This window comes from Caretta caretta, chromosome 2 (assembly GCF_965140235.1).
Source record: "Caretta caretta isolate rCarCar2 chromosome 2, rCarCar1.hap1, whole genome shotgun sequence".
NCBI lineage: Eukaryota > Metazoa > Chordata > Testudines > Cheloniidae > Caretta > Caretta caretta.
In genome coordinates, this window is record NC_134207.1 from 72,606,667 (window position 1) to 72,624,272 (window position 17,606).

General features: G+C 39.0%; 1 protein-coding gene across 14 annotated transcripts in view; it reads right to left on the minus strand.

The window, feature by feature from the left end:
- Positions 1 to 17,606, minus strand: part of SNTG1 (syntrophin gamma 1) — a 525,384-nt gene that overhangs the window by 101,886 nt on the left and 405,892 nt on the right. For all 14 annotated transcript variants that reach the window (XM_075125232.1, XM_075125233.1, XM_075125239.1 and 11 more), the window contains one exon: positions 10,770 to 10,808. In XM_075125232.1, coding sequence (XP_074981333.1) covers positions 10,770 to 10,808 — 39 coding nt within the window. The remainder of the gene's footprint in view (positions 1 to 10,769; positions 10,809 to 17,606) is intronic.

Consider the following 17,606-nt stretch of genomic DNA (forward strand, 5'->3'; position numbering starts at 1 on the left):
ACCGCTGATCCCAGCAAGTTCCCCCACATGTTGATGCAGGTGGTTGGCATTGTCCTGAATTTCCATTCAAGCAGCTTACAATAAAGTTTGCAAATTATAGAAACACTGAGTACTTCTAGTTCCTGGTGCAGGAGTGCCTGGTGCTGGAGGCGGACTGCCACATGCTACGGGATATCACAAAACAAATAAGATTAGAAGAAAACACTGCTATTCAAGCTTATGAAATAATCAATATGTTTCAATGAATCCTACTGTCTATATTTAGGTTTCTTTCATACTCCTTAACCTGCCCCACAGATAGTTTCTCACCCTATTGAAGTATTTCATAAGCTACAGAGACTTGCTATCACAGGCTGTGAAGACCTTCTTTTAAAGAATTAGTCAGGGTGAAGAGAGAAAAACTATTATGGCTTTTTAACAATATTGCCACATAGAATATTCAGCTCCCATTGCAATTAAACGGAGAAACTATTATTAGCCATTCTTTTTAGGACTTTGAGCTGAGCATTTTCGTTATATGACAATAGCTTGGAGAAATACAATGAATCCAGTTCTATAAAAATAAATTAAACATATTTGTCAACTGTACTTGCAGAAAATGAAACTAAAAATGTATCTCACCAACTGCAAGGAAGGAATGTTATTCAGTAATGTCTGCTTTACTGAGTTGGAGCAAAGAAATCATGAAACAACGTACCTAAAACATTTCTTTGGTGGTTAAAAACACCGCAATGTCTGTCATCTATCTTAAACTTATTATAGCTTATTAACCAAATATGGTACTGTTGATGATTATATTATAAATCTATTTTTCTATGACACTTATATCACCAAACCCAGAAAGTCAGATTTCTTAAAATAATCTAGATAATTTAAGAATCACAACCAATTTATTTTAAATTGTTCAGTAGGTCAACTCTTCTCTTTCAGACTTCCATTGTGGAAGATACTCTGATAGAGCTCTTCCTATTTACCACTACCAGCTGAAGTATTTTAGGGATATGAGTGACAAGAATGCCACCACCAGTCTGAGCCTCCACATATGCAAGCACTGGAACATGAAGGACTGATCCCACCATTGCTTCTCCATCACGAATGGGGGAAATGCTGAAGGCATCCTTGCATTGAACTTTTTCAAATCTCTCTGACTGTTCTCCACTGCCTTTGAAGTCCCACCTTGAATTTGTTATATTTATTTTCATTAAAAACCTCAGCTTTGCCTTGAGCATGAGACAAAAATTATCCTTAACAGCATCAGAGTCCATTGCAATCTTATCTAATCAGATTTTTTTGAAAAATGCACAGGGTTTCATCATTATAACCACAATTTGGATTTCCTAGTCTGATTTTTATGTTCTAAATGCATGTCACTAGGAGACAGTCTGGCAATAGGATTTAAAAATAAATTCCTCAATCTTTTGAGGACTGGGGGTTTGAAAATTTGGTATTCTATGTGTTGTAAAATAGCATGGGCTTCATAAATCTTTGCCCAAGAATATATAAACCAAATGTTCTTCTGTGTGCTAAACCTATACAACATATTTATTGCTCGGTAAATGACATTCCTGTTACAGTCTCTGTTACTAGCAGTAACTGCTTAAAAGGGACAAAAAGTTTTATGTAACACATTATGAATTGAGAGTGACTTTTAAAAAAAAAATCTTTTACATAGTATTTGTTTAGCTAGTCTATTATTTTTAATGTCAGTTCCACTTGGGATATCTTTACTAATTATTGCCTCTCAGCTTTGTTTTGTTCTGCAGTTACTCCATAAACCAACATTACAATAAGTATTTCTACTGCCTACCATATTACTTTAGGAATCATATACTCATAGGCATAGCTTTACTGTTATATCTGGAGGGGGCCTAGTGCTGGGTGGGGGACAGGAGCCCCAACCGCCGCTGCTGCATAGACCTAAGCCCAGGAGCTGCAGCCACTCTGGCACAGGCTGCCACAGCTGGACTTGGTGGTGTCACTCAGTGCTGCTGCCTTCCTGCTGGGGCTATTGCTGCTGCCAAGGGGATGCTGCATGCCAGGCTCCCGCTTTCCCTCACCACACGGACACGCACAGCAACGTGGGCTCCACCGGCACCGCCAATCCAGCCAGCACCCCGAGCGGCTGTGGGAGGAGGAGGAGGAAGTCGGGGGGGCTGCTGCAGCACTGAGCCTTGCCCCCCTGACCACGGCATCCCCCTGACCATAGCACCCCTGCATAAGGCCAGCCCTGTTGTGGGAGGGGGGTGGCAATGCCTCCACCCCAAAAAACCCCTACACTCATGCAGGGTTAAGACTGCCTTCAGCCTGAACTTTAACTTTTTCTGCCTTTGGCCTGCCTAACTGTGTAAGCTTGACAATGTGTTGTTTTTATACACATATACAGACTACACAAACTGGTTTTTTTCTTGTCTACTGAGAAGTTTCTAATTTCTGTGCTATGTAAAACATACATACGCAGAAGGAGAAAGACATTGTTTAGCTAGATAAAACTATAGTTAGGATTGTAAATGCAGTATTTCATTAAGAGATCAATAACTAGGACTTTAAAAGTGCATTGATATAGGGCCTTAATAGATTTTCTTCCCTGGCCTCCCATGAAAAACAACACTATTATTTGTAGGCAGCCGTATATTTGTACGTTCTAGGCACCAGACTGAAGAGATTTAATTCAGATGATCAATATTTTAATATGATGATACAATAAAATGATGCCAAATATTCTATAAAAGATATTAAGAAAATGAAAAATGGAATAAATATTTTATCTCAATTAGATGATGAAGTTTAAATATGCCACAGTGTGAAAAGGATACACCAATAAAATGTCTAGTGTCTACTGAGTTTCTGCTCCTGGTATTAAAATAATGATAAGAATAATATTAACTTTTTGATAGCATTTAATCTGTGGATCTCCTTGCACTTTACCAAAGGAGGTAGGTAGCATTATTTTCCTTTTACCATTGTGGAAATTAAGGCAAAAATAGGTGAAATCACTTGCCCTAATTCACCAAGCAGCCCAATGGCAGAGCTGGGAGTACAACCCAGGTCACCTTAGTCCCAATCCAGTGCCCTATCCAATGGGGTGCACTGCCTCCAATTACACAAATCTCTCACAATTGTATTTCTTGTCCCACTTGTTAAAGAAAAGAGGAACATCAATAGTTGACTGTGATAGGTAAAGCTGTGCAGTGCTATATTTTTAGGCGTTAGGAAGGGAAGTGACAGATCAGGTTTTCATAGACGCCACAATATTATAGAAGGTGCAATCCAACTATTTGAGCACATATAAGACAGGGAATGAAAAAAATAAGATGCCATTGTAGACATTCCCTCCCACTCCCCCCCCCCCCGGTAAATTGTAATTAAAAATAACTTCAAAAGGTTCTTGGAGTCCCATGTGTTTCTTCAAGAGCAGATACTACTAGTTAAAGTATCTGCTTCATTGGTTCCAATTAGTTTATTTAATTGACACAATTCCCCAAGAAATAATATTTGTGTAGACTTATTGAAGATTTTCATTCTTGTCTAATAAAAATAATATTATCCTTGGGAACTTTTAGACTCTCGCTCCATGCAGTAAAGAAGGCATCACAATAAGTGGTTACAGTGACTTTAGTTCTAACATCATCTTCAGCTGAAAATTCGAAAATGATCATAAAGAACAAATCCACATCTGGTAAGTACGCACTAAGCTGAGTTTATTAAGTTGAGCTTTACAGAGAGTTGGGTGTTGTCCCCATATTTGGCCTTTCTAAATATGCCTAGATATAATGGAGAAACCTGCCTTTTAAGTTGAAGTGTTATTGTGACAAGTTCATGTTTTGGGTTAGTCACCTCTTTTCGGCACCTTGTGTGAGGACAGAGAGGTCCACCACATGGCCATCATTTAGGACATCTGTTTGTAGACAAATGCTCTGCTTGCACAACATTATTTCTTTGTGAAACAGGCCTGCTTCAGTGCCTGTTTTGATGGGAGTTAAAAAAACAAAATCTAACAATAAAATGTAAGTGACCAGAATGCAAACGTAAAACTATTAAAATCATAAGTGAACATTTGTTGCTTTACCAAATGCTGCTCACACTATCAACTGTTGGCTCAAACATCTTCCAAATATCACTTTTTAGAAAAAACAGAAATCCTTTATTTGTCTTAGTCATTTGTAATGGGCCTGTCATTGTACTATTTACACTTCCAATGAAAGCATCCAACTTCTTTGAAGACTTAACAACGCCAATATACAACATCTAATACTTTTTTCTTTAAAAGACATATCAACAAATAACATTTGTTGGTGTTTACAAACCTACTCTAATAAAGACATCTTTTCTTCTACTTTACAGCCCATCTCCTCCATGGAGAGAAAGAGGGGTGTAAGTTTTAAATATATGTATATTTCCTTTTTTGTTCAAGTGAAATGTAAATACTTAATCAATATAAGAATTTCTAGGCCTTAAGTTATGGAGTAATCTATGCCTAGTTGCATGTAAGGCTGACAATGTAATAGAAGGCAATGATCACCGCAGAATTTACACCGTATTGTGCATTTCTGCTTAATTCAACAGCACGAATTCAGCTTCCCCTCAGAGTTTTAATAAACACTTGACAATAGGAGCTTCATTACAGACTCTTCCCCCTCAAATAAACCCGATCAAAAACTTCACTGTGACAATAGATGGTGATAGTACAGATGTACCATAGGACCTGAAAGTTCATTAACTGTCAGTCATGAGATTCAGAGTGGCAATTCTGAGGAGCAACAATTATGATGTATTGAAAAATAATTAACTCAATAGACCTGCAAAGTCGAAAACCCCAAATGAGGCAGAAAATAAACACGGTCTCCCATGTGCTGCAAGAACCATATTAAGGGTATTTTATTTGAGTAACATCTCACTTTTTAGCAGAACATCCTGTTCCATCATTTCACTTTTTAAAATATTATAAAAGTGATGTCTTTTGGGAGGTTATAATCCCACAAGCAAAACATTTGTATGTTTCAGCACAGATGACTATCACTCAAACAGATGTTAACCTATCAACCTGCCCAAGTAATGACATTCACCTTTATGACTGGTGTAAAGGTCCCTTTATTTCTTCCTGAAACTGGCATTTTTGGTGGCTAATGAAATGGCTAATGGAATGGCAATATAGCAGAAAGAATGGTAAAGCTCCAGCAGTTTTTGGATGACTGGATGAATTTTCACCTGCTACAGAAATTTGCCTCTTAAAACAGAAAGAGACATTCATGTAGTGTGTAAGCACAATGTGCAAATATTGAACAGTATATTCCAGTGCTATTTTCTTCAGTATAATTACTTAAAGAGCAGTTATCTGTTTTACTTATAAAAGGTTAATCTTGGCTATTTCCTCTAAACAGAGTATCAATTATATCACTCAATAGCAGTGTCTCATGTACATATTGTTTTCTTTTTAAGTGGGTCAGCTCATCACTAATACCATGTAATTGCAATTTGTGCTTTGCCTCTATAGCACAGAAGGGTGATGATCATAATGTACTGGTGAGAGTGAAATTTAATGTAGAAGTAAATCAATAACATAGAAAATTACTCAGCTGATTATAATATACTCCCTGATATTGAATTTACCCCCAAGGTTACGCGGGGGGGTGAAGGCACACAAGTCTGAGGGTATGTAAAGGAAATCCACAGCAGAATATAACCAAATATTGTACAAACCTAACCAAATATTATAGCTACTTCTCTGTGTGGGAGTGCAGTAAGGGGAACCCAAGGAGTCACCATCTCCTTGCACAGCACAGCCTCTGCACTCTCCTGAGCACAGACTCTTCCCTTGCACACCTCAAAGGTTGCACTGCACCATCAAAGAGATTGGACATACTGGGGTGAGCAAATGTGCCCCATTTTAGTATGGTACAGCCTGTGTAACCCCATGTGCTCCACAGAGCACAAGGAGGGATGCTTTCCTGCTCCAAGAAAATGCGAAATTCTGTACCTGAGACTAAATTTCTCCCCAGTCTTCCCTTGGAGCTGCACAGTTCTCTACCATCCACAGCACAGGGCTGTCCTTTAAAGACACAAGCATTTTCTTCTTACCTGTGCTTAAGTCTCTTGATCTTTGAGGAGTTGTACAATATTTTTTTGTAATTAAGAGAAAATAAGTTTAAAAACTGAGATCATAAAAAAATTGCAGCAATGCAGATTAGTTCAGGTATTTCTTTGCAAACTGTCCGGTAGGTAGATATAAAATAGATTAAGACTTGATTTTACGTACATAGCACTTTTAACACTCAAAGTGATCCTCCAAAGTACTTTACAATAATGTAATAACTGTGCTCAGAAAGCTACTGAAATGTTCCCTTAGCTCGTCTATAAATATGATCCTCAAAAAAAGAAGGGAATACTGATCAGGTTACTATCTTCAGAAAAGCGTGATGAATCCTTGAATTACCAATTGGAGAGTATTTACAAATGGGCAGAAGAAGGGACACCTGTTTCATGATTAACATGGTACTGCCTGTGTTTTAGCATCATGTAAATAATCCAGAGTAATTTTAACGCATGAGATATAAAAAAATGTAGTATACATTTAAAATTGGGGGAGAAACTGCTAGATTTTAATCCAATATGGGGCAAAACTAACTTTGAATCCAGCCCTTTATAATTTTCAAGGATGATTAGATTCAAAACCATGAATGCAAGCCCTCTCTCACTGGTATTAGAATGGATCTAGGATGGATAAAAAACTAGAAAAGTTTGGGTGCAGCTGAAATTTCATGAGAACAAAGGATTTTGAAAGTTTCACTCTTTAAGAAGGTGCCAGGTCTCTGAAATTTTCAGTCAAAAATTTCACTTGGCAGCACTGAATATGTTACCATTGAATCCAAACTCAGCTGCTAGCTATGATTCAGCCTTAAATCTAAACCCTAACTCCATTTTAAAAGTAATTCTCATCTGAACAATATCTCAACACCCTGTTAACTCTCCAATCATGATGCACGTTCCATGTGGATCACAAATGAAAACTGAGAGTCCCAATAGCTGGTGAGGGAACATACCCAGAATTAGCAGCAAGATCTCCAGCAGCTGGGAGGCAGGTGAATTTGGATTCCCTTGCCAAGAAGGGAGGTTGGTAGGAAGGTCTGTTTCAGATCTCTAATCCAGGAGGTCTCTGGCAGGCTGTGAGGTAGATTTCAGATTGAGATTTGTCCATTGGCAAGAAGTTACAGACTTATTAGGATGAACAACATACAGGAGGGTTGCGGTACTCATGAAGGGGTAGTGTATGAGATCAGGACCCGCAAATGGATATACACTACATGTCCTTTTACCGAGGAAAAAAAGTATATTAGTCTGCAGTGTTGTAAGGGTCAACAAAGAAGTCAGTGTTACTTTTTTGAACTCACTCTAGCCTCCTGTCTCTCTCAGGAGCTGACATTGTCAGTGCTTCATACAACAGCTGCAAAACAGTGATGAGCTCCAAGAAAAGGTGACATCTGTGTTTCCTGCCAAGGAGGAACAAGTCAAATATAGATGCCCTTGGCTATCACCCTGAGATATTCTAACCTTCCTGCCTATCTGATAAAGGGCCTGATCCTCTTTCCACTGAAGGGATTTCCGCACAAAATGTATGAAACTGTAATTTAAATCTAGGTTTTTCTTCAATTACTTGTATTTATTTTATTAGATAGCATTAGATACGGAGAATGGTTAGGGTTCCGAGAAAATAAAAATATATCATTCGGTTCTAAGATTGTGCTTATTTTACAGTGGTATTTTCTTTACAGCCATCACCACACTACTGTTATATTCTCCTTCCTCAGCTTCCCCTAACTTTATTCTCCCCATTTCGCAGAACCTTCCTAACACCCAGCCCCTTAAGGACACATCCTATTCCTTTGACCCTTTTCCATCATAGAATCATAGAAGTGTAGGACTGGAAGGGACCTCAGTAGGACCTCAGCAGGCAGGAATAAATAATAACTAGACCATTCCTGAGAGGTGTTTGTCTAATATGTTTTCAAAACCTCCAGTGATGGAGATTCCACAACACCTGTCACCATTTTGTTACAGTGCTTAACTGCCCTGACAGTTAAGTTTTTTTAACCTGAGCAGAATACAGAGAATGAAAAAGAGAGAGACAGACAGGCTTAAGGACCTGCTGAAAACATAATGTCTGACCGTAGAAGGTGAGGTTTTGGGGTCAGAGGGGCAAGCTAAAAAGAGTGTTTCTGGTGCTGCGATAAAAGCAAGTTTTTTGCTGTTTGATTCCGTCTGTGGACTTTGCACATTCTTTGTAAATAAACAGAACAGCATCAAAGAATTGCACCAATTTCTCTGCCTAACTGGAACAACCTAAGAGACCCCAAATTTTTGGCTAGCTGTTTAGCTCAAAAAGGGCTAATGCTATTTTAGCTATAGCTTTTATAAAATGATAGTCTAATATAAATATATTTAATCACTTTCAGTGACAATGACCTGTTCAATCCCCTCTCCCCCTTCTAGTTTTTACAAAGTAAAGTTGTGGCATCAACTCAGTCTCTTTAGATGAGATTCAGAGTCTGTATTTAAAAAAAGTGCACATTTTGGTCCATATTTTTGCACTATGAAAAAACAAACACCTAATACATTTGCAAATTTCACTGCCAAGGGAAAATTCTGTATGAAGCTTCTATACACCCAGATCAACATAGATGAAAAAGCCAACTAATGTATGCACATCTGAAGCATTAATAATGTCTAAAATTAATAAAGTCAGTTATTTTAGTAGCTGAAATTTTAGCAAAGGAGGATATTGATGAGAAAGTAAATGCCTCCGTATGGAAAAACCAGCAATATCTTTTTGAATCTCACTCAAACAATCTTTATATATTCAGCCAAATATTTTTGAATTTTGCAACTGATTTTGTTAGCCAAATACTCATACAAGCCATTCCTTATTTGTAATAGTAAAATATAATATTCTCCATAACTTGTTTGTCAGCCGGTTTATTTGCAATAGAAGTCAGATAAAGATGTTTAAATTAGAATAGCTGATCAATATGGGCTCAGGGCAAGCATGTGTAATTTTACTCACCTGAGTAGACCTATTTGCTTCATTGGGACTTCATGTGTGTAAAGCTGTTCACATGTATTAAAGTAAGCCGTTTAGAGCCCTATGCTAGTTTCTGTTATTGTTTACTATATAGCACCTTACGTGTTCATGGGTTTTTAATTGGACATAAAAAATGAGGAAGCTATTTCCCTGAAAGTGTTTGCATACTAAACAAATAAAAATATACAAAGTTTGAGCTAATCACTATAGCTAAAATATGATATTGTTAAGAAAATCCCCCAAACTAGTTTCCCAGTCAGAACAATTTCAGAGTTCAAGGTTTCTTATTACATGGGCACATTAATAATGTACTTTCATAAAACAAACCAGTTAGTTCCTGTATCCCCATAGTTATTCAACTTCAGATAGACAATAACTCATTTTACTAAAATAAATGTGGCAATGACAAAGGTACACAAGACTGTAATTTAATTAGCAGATAAATAATGTGCGGTTAATGGAACAACAAAATGGCTTGATCCTTCTCTGAAGTTCATGCTGGTGCCAGCTATATATTAGAAGACAGAAATTAGCCCTAAATCTGTGTGTTACTGGAATCTTTTCCTCACCAAACAGATATACACTATTCAATTAAGACCACACAATATTTATCTTCAGTTCAAATCAAGCCAGGAAGGACATCTGATTTTGAAATCACTGATCTCCCAAATTCCTGTATCCTCATAGATCAGTAAATTATTTTCTTTCTATATATGAAATTCTCTAATCTGTCTACCTCCTTTCAAATTGATATTTTGGCTGTCTTCCCTGAAATTCTCTATAGTAAGTCCTGAGGGAAGAATGAATTAATTGCAGACTCCTTTATAGATAGCATGCCCAACAAGCTACTCAAGTCAAGAAAGTTATTTTTAAGCCAATGAAACTCTAATGAAGAGGAACCAAATACCATTCTAATCACTGGTGCCAGGAGGTCCAGAATAGCAGAAAGCATTGCATACGTATGTACTAGCTTGCTGAACCATTATATTTATTATTTATATTTGTATTATTTTTGTTGATTGGTAATTAAAGTTGAGTGATGAATTCAGAAAAAAAATCCCGATCATTAAAACCTTAACTTGCTAGTTATCTTTTGTTTACTAAGCAATTTTGTCTTTCCTTATTTTCAGATCAGTCAGCAGCAGCCTTTATGCTACTGAATACTAAGTGATTTTACAGTAGCTGTTCTTGAAGAAGCTCAAGGTGAATTGACATCTTCAGTGAAAACAGATTTCTTATAGATACTTATGGTGCAAATGCATTCTCTACTTCTGTGGATGATTAACAATCTTTTAGGAAGAGTGAGAGGGAGGGAAAATTCTTTTAAAAATCCAGGTCAGCTTTAAAAATGAAAGTGTCACCAAAGAGGAGAATTTTTCAGAATGTCTTCATTCTCAAGACACAATATATTAGTATATAGAATATAATAATTCCACTCCTCTTTTCAGAGGAACTCCTCTTTTCATTATAAAAGTAGAAACAAACGTAGATGCATTTTGGAAACAATGGACAAAATCCTTCTTTTCTTGAACACCTCAACATCCCTTCATTTCAATGATCTAGTGTAAAGGAAGCCGATTAAGAGCTAGCATCCCTATCTTCTCTGAAAAAAAACCAAAACAAAACAGAGCAACAAAACAATTCCAACACAGATGCTATGCAAATTATTAATTTTCCAAATGTTTCTCTTTCTTACCTGCTGGTTTACGGGAAAATTCCTGTTGATTTTTTTTATCTATAAAAATGAATAAATAATTGATTAATAAATATACTAAATAAATGCAACAATAAAAGGCATTGTGGATGACATGTGAAACACTTGTGAGATATTGTCCTCCAGATTACACTGGTGTAAATCAGGAGCAACTCCACTGAAGTTAATGGAGTGATACCAGTGTCTAACTGTTGTGAATGAAAGGAGAATTCCTTAACTCAGTATATTGGATTGAGTGAAACAATTGTCCAAGCTTATAGAAATTACAATACATGCAACTTTCTTTCTGAACTTTACAGAATCAATGGAAAACAATTTCTATTTTTAGAAATTCACAAACCTTAATTTTAAGTGTAACCTTTGTGTAATATTTATATTTGGGTAAAAATAACTTTTGGGAAGCATCAAAATGTCTAACAACATGAGAACAGCTCTCAGTCCTTGAAGTCATTCAAGCTACATTGATCTAATAAATAGCAAATACCTACCCCTCCTAAAAACGCACGTTAAAAAGTAGAGATAAGTGCACACTAAGCCCATGGAATCATGGGGAATTTAGATGTCATGGCTAGCTGCTACTTCTATTTTAGTAGCACCAAAAGCCCAAAGCACAACACTTCCAACTATGGGAGAATCTGAATGCGCAAGAGACTTAGCTGTTCCTGTAAAGAAGAGTAAATCCATCCATTCGTGTGTGTGTATACACACACACACACACACAGAATTTCAGAACAAGCTTAAAGGGAGCAAATCTTGCAACTCTACCATCTGCATTCTTAGATGAAACTTTAGAATTGATTTTAGAGTTTATTTTTCTCTCTCCTAAACCATCTTACTGCCAATTGTCTCTGTGTCTTAGAGGAAATGAGAAAAATGCAATTCAAACATTAAAGGATAAACCATATTGTCAACTAGACATCAACGGCAAAGCCAGCCAGGTCCCCAAACCAGAACATAACATTTACACTACTCCAATGTAATGCATGACATTTTATGGGAACATAAGATGAATCACTAGAGAACGTGTTTCCGCCAAAGTTTATAATCTCATCTAAATAAACATCCACACATAAAGCTGAAAGAAGCACTTCAGTGGGTAAACTTAAAAAAGAAAAAATTACTTTACCACAGTATCAACCCCCTCACCAGTTTATCAAGCAGATATTAAACACTCTGCAAGTCTTGAACAGGCAGTTCCCACAGCTTTGTTATCAAAGCATATTTAACACTGTCAAAAGTTTGCCAGCAGCTGCTCAGTTTATTTTTGGTTCACCCTGACTCCAAAATGTCATGAGTCTCAAAGCAAAGGCTCCCCACAAAAGTCTTGGTATCCTCTGTCTTCTGGGTTCATCCTTATTCAGGGAAAGAGAGTTGGAAGAGGAATATTCCAGCTGTTCCAAAATATTCAATACAATTATTGGACACTTATCTATCTTAAAGCACTTTTAACAAGAGCGGGTATATTAAACATAAGCTACATCTACACTTACTGCAGTGAGTAGAGTACAGACCCTAGATCCCCAGTTAGCATGGATATAAATAGCAGTGTAGATGGTCAGACATGGCTTAGGTGAGTAGAAGAGAGTGCCCTACACACCTGAACCCACAGGGTGCATACCCTACACGGCTCCTACATGCCCTAGCAGTGCCTCCCACATCTACACTGCTGTTTTTAGCAGTGTGGTGTCCTGCTGCATCCCTGATGTCAGAGACTTTACATACCACAGTGAAAAGTTCCAGCAGTGGGGAAAGGTTGTGGGGAAGGGGGGACGCAGTGGAGGAAAGTTCTAGCAGGGGGAGGCAGTGATGAAAGGTGCAAGCAACAGCCAGAGCGTTTCCCCCCTGCCTCCCCCCTACTAGAGCTTTTCACTGTGGCATGTAGCTACACATATAGTGTCTGTACTCTACATGCCACTGTATGTGTAGGCATAGCCATATAACAGATGATGTACAAAGATTTTGAGCCCTATGGGTTTTGTTCCTAAATTCAACTTCTAAAGAATAACCCCTGTCATAAATATAAAGGGAAGGGTAAACACATTTAAATCCCTCCTGGCCAGAGGAAAAACCCTTTTACCTGTAAAGGGTTAAGAAGCTAAGATAACTTAGCTGGAACCTGACCAAAATGACCAATGAGGAGACAAGATACTTTCAAAGCTGGAGTGGGGGAAAAACAAAGGGTTCTCTCTGTCTGTGTGATGCTTTTGCTGGGACCAGAGCAGGAATGCAAAACTCCTGTAAAGAATTAGTAAGCAATCTAGTTAGATGTGCATTAGATTCTGCTTTGTTTAAATGGCTGATAAAATAAGTTGTGCTGAACGGAATGTATATTCCTGTTTTTGTATCTTTTTGTAACTTAAGGTTTTGCCTAGAGGGATTCTCTATGTTTTGAATCTGATTACCCTGTAAGGTATTTACCATCCTGATTTTACAGAGGTGATTCTTTTACTTTTTTCTTCAATTAAAATTATTCTTTTAAGAACCTGATTGCTTTTTCATTGTTCTTAAGATCCAAGGGTTTGGGTCTGTGTTCACCTATGCAAATTGGTGAGGATTTTTATCACGCCTTCCCCAGGAAAGGGGTTGTAGTGGTTGAGGGGATATTTTGGGGGAAGACGTTTCCAAGTGGGCACTTCCCCTGTTCTTTGTGTAACACTTTGGTGGTGGCAGCTTTTAACCTAAGCTGGTAAGAATAAGCTTAGGGGGTCTTTCATGCAGGTCCCCACATCTGTACCCTAGAGTTCAGAGTGGGAAGGGAAACTTGACACCCACAATAACAGTGTTCGTCATTACCTGTAGGTACCATTAAAGTCTTGCCATAATTAGGGCCCTACCAAATTCACGGCCATGAAAAACAAGTCACGGACTGTGAAATCTAGTCTCCCTCTGCGAAATCTGATATTTTGTGTGCTTTTACCCTAGACTGTACAGATTTGACAGGGGAGACAAGCGTTTTTCAAATTGGGGGTTCTGACCCAAAAGGAAGTTGCAAGGTTGTTTTAGGGAGGCCACGGTATTTTATGGGGCCACCCTCACTTCTGTGTTGCCTTCAGAGCTGGAGAACGGCAGCTGTTGGCTGCCAGCAGCAGCACGGAAGGAAGGGTGGCAATAACATCCCATGCCATCCTTCTGCGTGGCTGTTGGCAGTGGCTCTGCCTCTAGAGCTGGGCTCCCAGCCACCAACTGCCACTCTCCAGCTGCCCACCTCTGAAGGTAACGCCACCACCACCAGCAGCGCAGAAGTAAGGATAGCAGTACTGCAACTCCCCATCCAATAACGTGGTGACCCCCACAACTCCTTTTTGGCTGCAGGCCTGTAAAATTTCTGTGTAAATGTTTGGGCTCAGACTGGAGCCTGAGTTGTGGGACCCTGAGAAGTGGGCGGGTCCCAGACCCCAGGCTCCAGCCCAAGCCCAAATATCTACACAGCAATGTAGTCCCAAAGCCCAAGCCCCATAAGCCCAAATCAGCTAACCTGGGCCTGCCATGCCCATGCTTTTATTCTGGTGTAGACATATCCTTACGTGCTTCAGGCCAGATTTTTTAAAGGATTTAGGCATTGCTCAGCTGAGCTATGCCTAACCCCTAGATCGCCCTCTTCATCAAGAAGTTTTCAGCCCCAAATTTAGCCTCCCTATAGAGTATGTGAGGATAGTTAAGCACCTAAGAAAGGGATTTTCAGAACCTGGTGAGCTGAGTTGGGAACCATCTAAGCTAGCCAACTGTTGCTGATTAGGTGCACGTGGCTGACAGGACAGAGAGAGATGCCTCCCTTTGCTCAGAATCCTCAGCCATGAACACCTTCTGGGATTTAGGCCCCTGAGCCAGGTCAGACACTTTAATTAGCCCATGTCATAGCAGCCAAAATTACTTTTCTTTCTCTCTCACACTCATTCTGTTTCCCTTTGCCCCTGGCTGTCTTGTGTGTGTGCTGTGCTGCCCCTCCCTATCAGTGGTCTGCATCTGACCTTCCTCATGCAAGAACTCACCACAGGCATGGGAACCAGGGGTGCCTGAGCTGAGTCTTTGAAAACATCAGTGGAGCCAACACAGTGGATTTAGTAATCTATCTGCCTGCTAATGTGCCTAAACTGCTTTAAAAAAATCTGAACCTTAGGCTCTTAAATCCTGGGACTTAGACATTTTTGAAAATGTTTACCATTAGCCTGGAAGAAAATGTAAAAAAGATAAACAACCTACCAAAAACTTTACACTAATTTGATCTTAACTCCTTGATGAACGTAACAAACACAGGAACAAAGCAAACGTGGCCAAGTAATTTATTGATCTGGAGTAATTTGGAGAGATTTTCAGAGGCACAAAGGGAATTTAGGCATCTAACTTCCATTGAAAGTCAACAGGAAGTGGGTACCTAAATCCCCTTTTGTGACTTTGAAAATATTCCAGTTAAATAAGAAACCGCTTACTGCAAATGTGAACTACTTTAATTAAAGTTCCTGCATTGGTAAATGCACAGACAAGTTTAACTAGATTTTATTTTGTGTGTGTAACAAATATTTTCCTATTAAAGAAGTTTTGCTGTAATTACCAAGTTCTACATTTTCCAGACACACATTGCCTGAATTATTTTACTCTGGGTAATAACAAATATTTTCTTTCCATTATAATTAATTGTTCTACTTACTCTTCATAATTTGATACTCTCTAATAAATGCATTGTAATATTGCAAATTATGGAGGATGTAAAGAGTGCTTACTTACTTTACAGTAACTTGAGTTTTTCAAGATTTTTTTGTCCACACACATCTTCATGTACATGAGCCCAGATTCCCGTAACCAGCTGTGTCTGTTGGGGCTACATATGAACCCTGAATACCCCCCCCCATGTCTCCTCTATGATGGTTCAACATCAGATGTATCCAACAAAACATGTGGAGCTGTCTTTGCCATCAATTAGCCTTCTGTAACCACTGCTTTCAATACATTTCTGGTCTCTCAGACTACTGTTAACACTTTGCAGAAAAGTCGTACTTAGCCAGTAAAGATTGGTAATTGGCTATTCAAATGTGCAAACTGGCAGATGAATAAACTTTTCCCCCCAGAAGATTCATCACTGTGGGCTCCTTATATTTGGGTGTAGCTCTAGGGGGCCTGGGAAACTTAGATTTTTCATGAGTGGCTGTTATAATCGAAGACCCAGGTGCTAGATATCTAAAATGACTATTCTAATCCCTTAGACAGAACTTGGTACCTGCAATCAGACCTCTTAGATGTGGCTCAAATAGACAGGGATCTTTGGCTGGGTCTGGCTAGATGACCTTGGGACACCAGGTGTAAAATGTCAAATAATTTAGGAGACCTCTCCTGAATGACCTCCAGGAGATCTCCAAAATGTCTGGTTTCAGAGTAACAGCCGCGTTAGTCTGTATTCGCAAAAAGAAAAGGAGTACTTGTGGCACCTTAGAGACTAACCAATTTATTTGAGCATAAGCTTTCGTGAGCTACAGCTCACTTCATTGGATGCATACTGTGGAAAGTGTAGAAGATCTTTTTATACACACAAAGCATGAAAAAATACCTCCCCGCACCCCACTCTCCTGCTGGTAATAGCTTATCTAAAGTGATCACTCTCCTTACAATGTGTATGATAATCAAGTTGGGCCATTTCCAGCACAAATCCAGGTTTTCTCACCCCCCCCCCCCCACGTTTGCACGTTTGACCATCACAGGGTCTAATAACATCAGCCACACTATCAGAGGCTCGTTCACCTGCACATCTACCAATGTGATATATGCCATCATGTGCCAGCAATGCCCCTCTGCCATGTACATTGGTCAAACTGGACAGTCTCTACGTAAAAGAATAAATGGACACAAATCAGATGTCAAGAATTATAACATTCATAAACCAGTCAGAGAACACTTCAATCTCTCGGTCACGCGATTACAGACATGAAAGTTGCGATATTACAACAAAAAAACTTCAAATCCAGACTCCAGCGAGAAACTGTTGAATTGGAATTCATTTGCAAATTGGATACAATTAACTTAGGCTTGAATAGAGACTGGGAGTGGCTAAGTCATTATGCAAGGTAACCTATTTCCCCTTGTTTTTTCCTACCCCCCCTCCTCAGACGTTCTTGTTAAACCCTGGATTTGTGCTGGAAATGGCCCAACTTGATTATCATACACATTGTAAGGAGAGTGATCACTTTAGATAAGCTATTACCAGCAGGAGAGTGGGGAGCGGGGAGGTATTTTTTCATGCTTTGTGTGTATAAAAAGATCTTCTACACTTTCCACAGTATGCATCCGATGAAGTGAGCTGTAGCTCACGAAAGCTTATGCTCAAATAAATTGGTTAGTCTCTAAGGTGCCACAAGTACTCCTTTTCTTTTTCCAAAATGTCTGTTATTCTTGTAAAGAGATGCTGGAAGGCCCTGAAATAATCTATCATGGGTGTGTTAGATGTAATCATGGCCTTGTCAGTTGATGATTATATGGCATGAGGAATAGGCTGATCCTCATATTCCTCCATGAGGTCTTCCTCCACGCTAAGAGGTTCTTGTTCATCAGACTGAAGGAGCTCCTGAAGGGATGATTGGGACTTCCTAGTAGAAACTGCAGGAGGAAATGACCTTATTCTGAAGTTGTCAGATATGGAGCAGATGACATAGGCTGAGGTTTCATGGAAACCATTAGGGCCAGGCCTGTGCCCCATAAGGGAAGGGCACATGGTGTCACAAAGGTGGGAACCAAGAACTGTGTGATCACTCTGGACCATGGGATCTGTGGAAAGAGGGACTTTATCCATGGGCACTCCCAGAAATCAGTCTGGGTGAGGGGGGGGAAGACCTC